The sequence below is a fragment of the Apis dorsata genome, unplaced genomic scaffold (assembly GCF_000469605.1).
Source record: "Apis dorsata unplaced genomic scaffold, Apis dorsata 1.3 scaffold_787, whole genome shotgun sequence".
NCBI lineage: Eukaryota > Metazoa > Arthropoda > Insecta > Hymenoptera > Apidae > Apis > Apis dorsata.
This window is the reverse complement of record NW_006263931.1, coordinates 366,477-367,958: the sequence shown is the minus strand read 5'-3', so window position 1 is coordinate 367,958 and position 1,482 is coordinate 366,477. Positions and strand designations below refer to the sequence as shown.

Here is a 1,482-nt window from a genome sequence, read left to right as displayed (position 1 = left end):
GGCTGCGGCCGCAGCCGCCGTCGCCGATCCATCCAAATCATCCTCCGATAGTCGATACGCGTCAAACCAAGCCGCTACCGCCGTCCAACCTAGTAAGTAGCATGCTCTCTGTCAGAAAAAGACCTGTGTTCTTCTCCGTTCGCCTTATATATATACATATATATATATATTTACCCGCTCGAACACAATTTAAACAATGCTTTCCGTGTGTTCGTTGGTGTCGTTATCGTTGTTATTATCATTGTCGTAATCGATATCGTTGTCGTTATCTTTATATCGCTATCGTTTGTATATTTGTATATTTGTTATTATTATATACATATAATACTTTTTTCTCTCCCTCTCTTTCTTTTCTTCTCTATTTATCTGTCTGTCTATCTCTCTTCTTCGCCTCGATTATCTTCTATTCGTTTTTTTCTCCACTATTTTTCTCGTTGATTCGCTACTCGAATCCCTAATTTTTTTTCTATTTTCACACACACGTTCTCTCTCTCTCTTTTTCTCATATTGTCTATCTCCTTGGTACTCTTTCAAAGTAATAGTGTTCGGAAGTGAAGCTATTCCTGAAATTCACACTTTAATACACTTCTTTTTCCCGCGCGAAATAGAGCGCCTATGAGTTCTTCCTTTCTCGTCACGCTTTCATCGTATAGATTGCATATAGATCGTATATACAGATATATATATATATATATGAATATATTTACCATGTTTTCACTCGAATCGGACGATTCTTCGCGATTGTGTTTTTAATTCTACTCTACTACTTGTCTCTGCTAATGTCTACGTCGTCTAGTTGTCAAATCAAGGGATTCGAGATAGCTTTGTGTGATATCCGACTGTGGTCTATATTTTTTTCACCACGCTGAATTCATCTTGCTAAATTCGTTCCTTTGTGCATAGCCGGAGCTGTTTTTGTTAGATCAGCTTTTCGCACCAACACTCGCGCCTAACCTTAAAATCGAATCGTCACTCTCTAAAGACTCTTGAACAGAAAAAGGAACGGAAAGAAGAAAAGAAACGTGTTTAGAACGAGTCAGGTGACCGTTGAACGTAAGTGTATGCTTCCAACGATGATCTTCCGTTTAGAGAATACGAAAATTTTTCTTTACAGAGAAACAAACGCAAATGATATTTACTTAGCTCGTAATATGATTATTAAGCAATACGTGACTTTTCTGCTCGTTCTCTTTCTTTCACATTCTTTTTCTTTATATTTTGTTTTTCTCTTTTTTTGATCATATCTGAATTCGCAGGATTCTGCTTTTTGTTGAACACGGGGACAACTACAAGGGGAAGCAGAGAAAAGAGGAAAGCAGATTATCCGTGATATTTCACCGCTCAGTGCAATCGAGTACATAAATGTGCGATAGAGAGAGAACAATAGCCTGTATGCTAGAGCCCTTTGTCAACCTGTTGCGTGGCCGTGCAATACAGCTGCACATTTACACACATTCTATACGTCACACCTAACCTAGTATT

General features: G+C 38.3%; 1 protein-coding gene across 1 annotated transcript in view; it reads left to right on the top strand.

The window, feature by feature from the left end:
• The window catches only part of LOC102677863 (mucin-5AC), a 44,289-nt gene that overhangs the window by 39,058 nt on the left and 3,749 nt on the right, over positions 1–1,482 (top strand). Inside the window, exon 15 of the mRNA XM_031513871.1 lies at positions 1–92. This exon is cut by the window's left edge and continues 45 nt beyond it. Coding sequence (XP_031369731.1) covers positions 1–92 — 92 coding nt within the window. The remainder of the gene's footprint in view (positions 93–1,482) is intronic.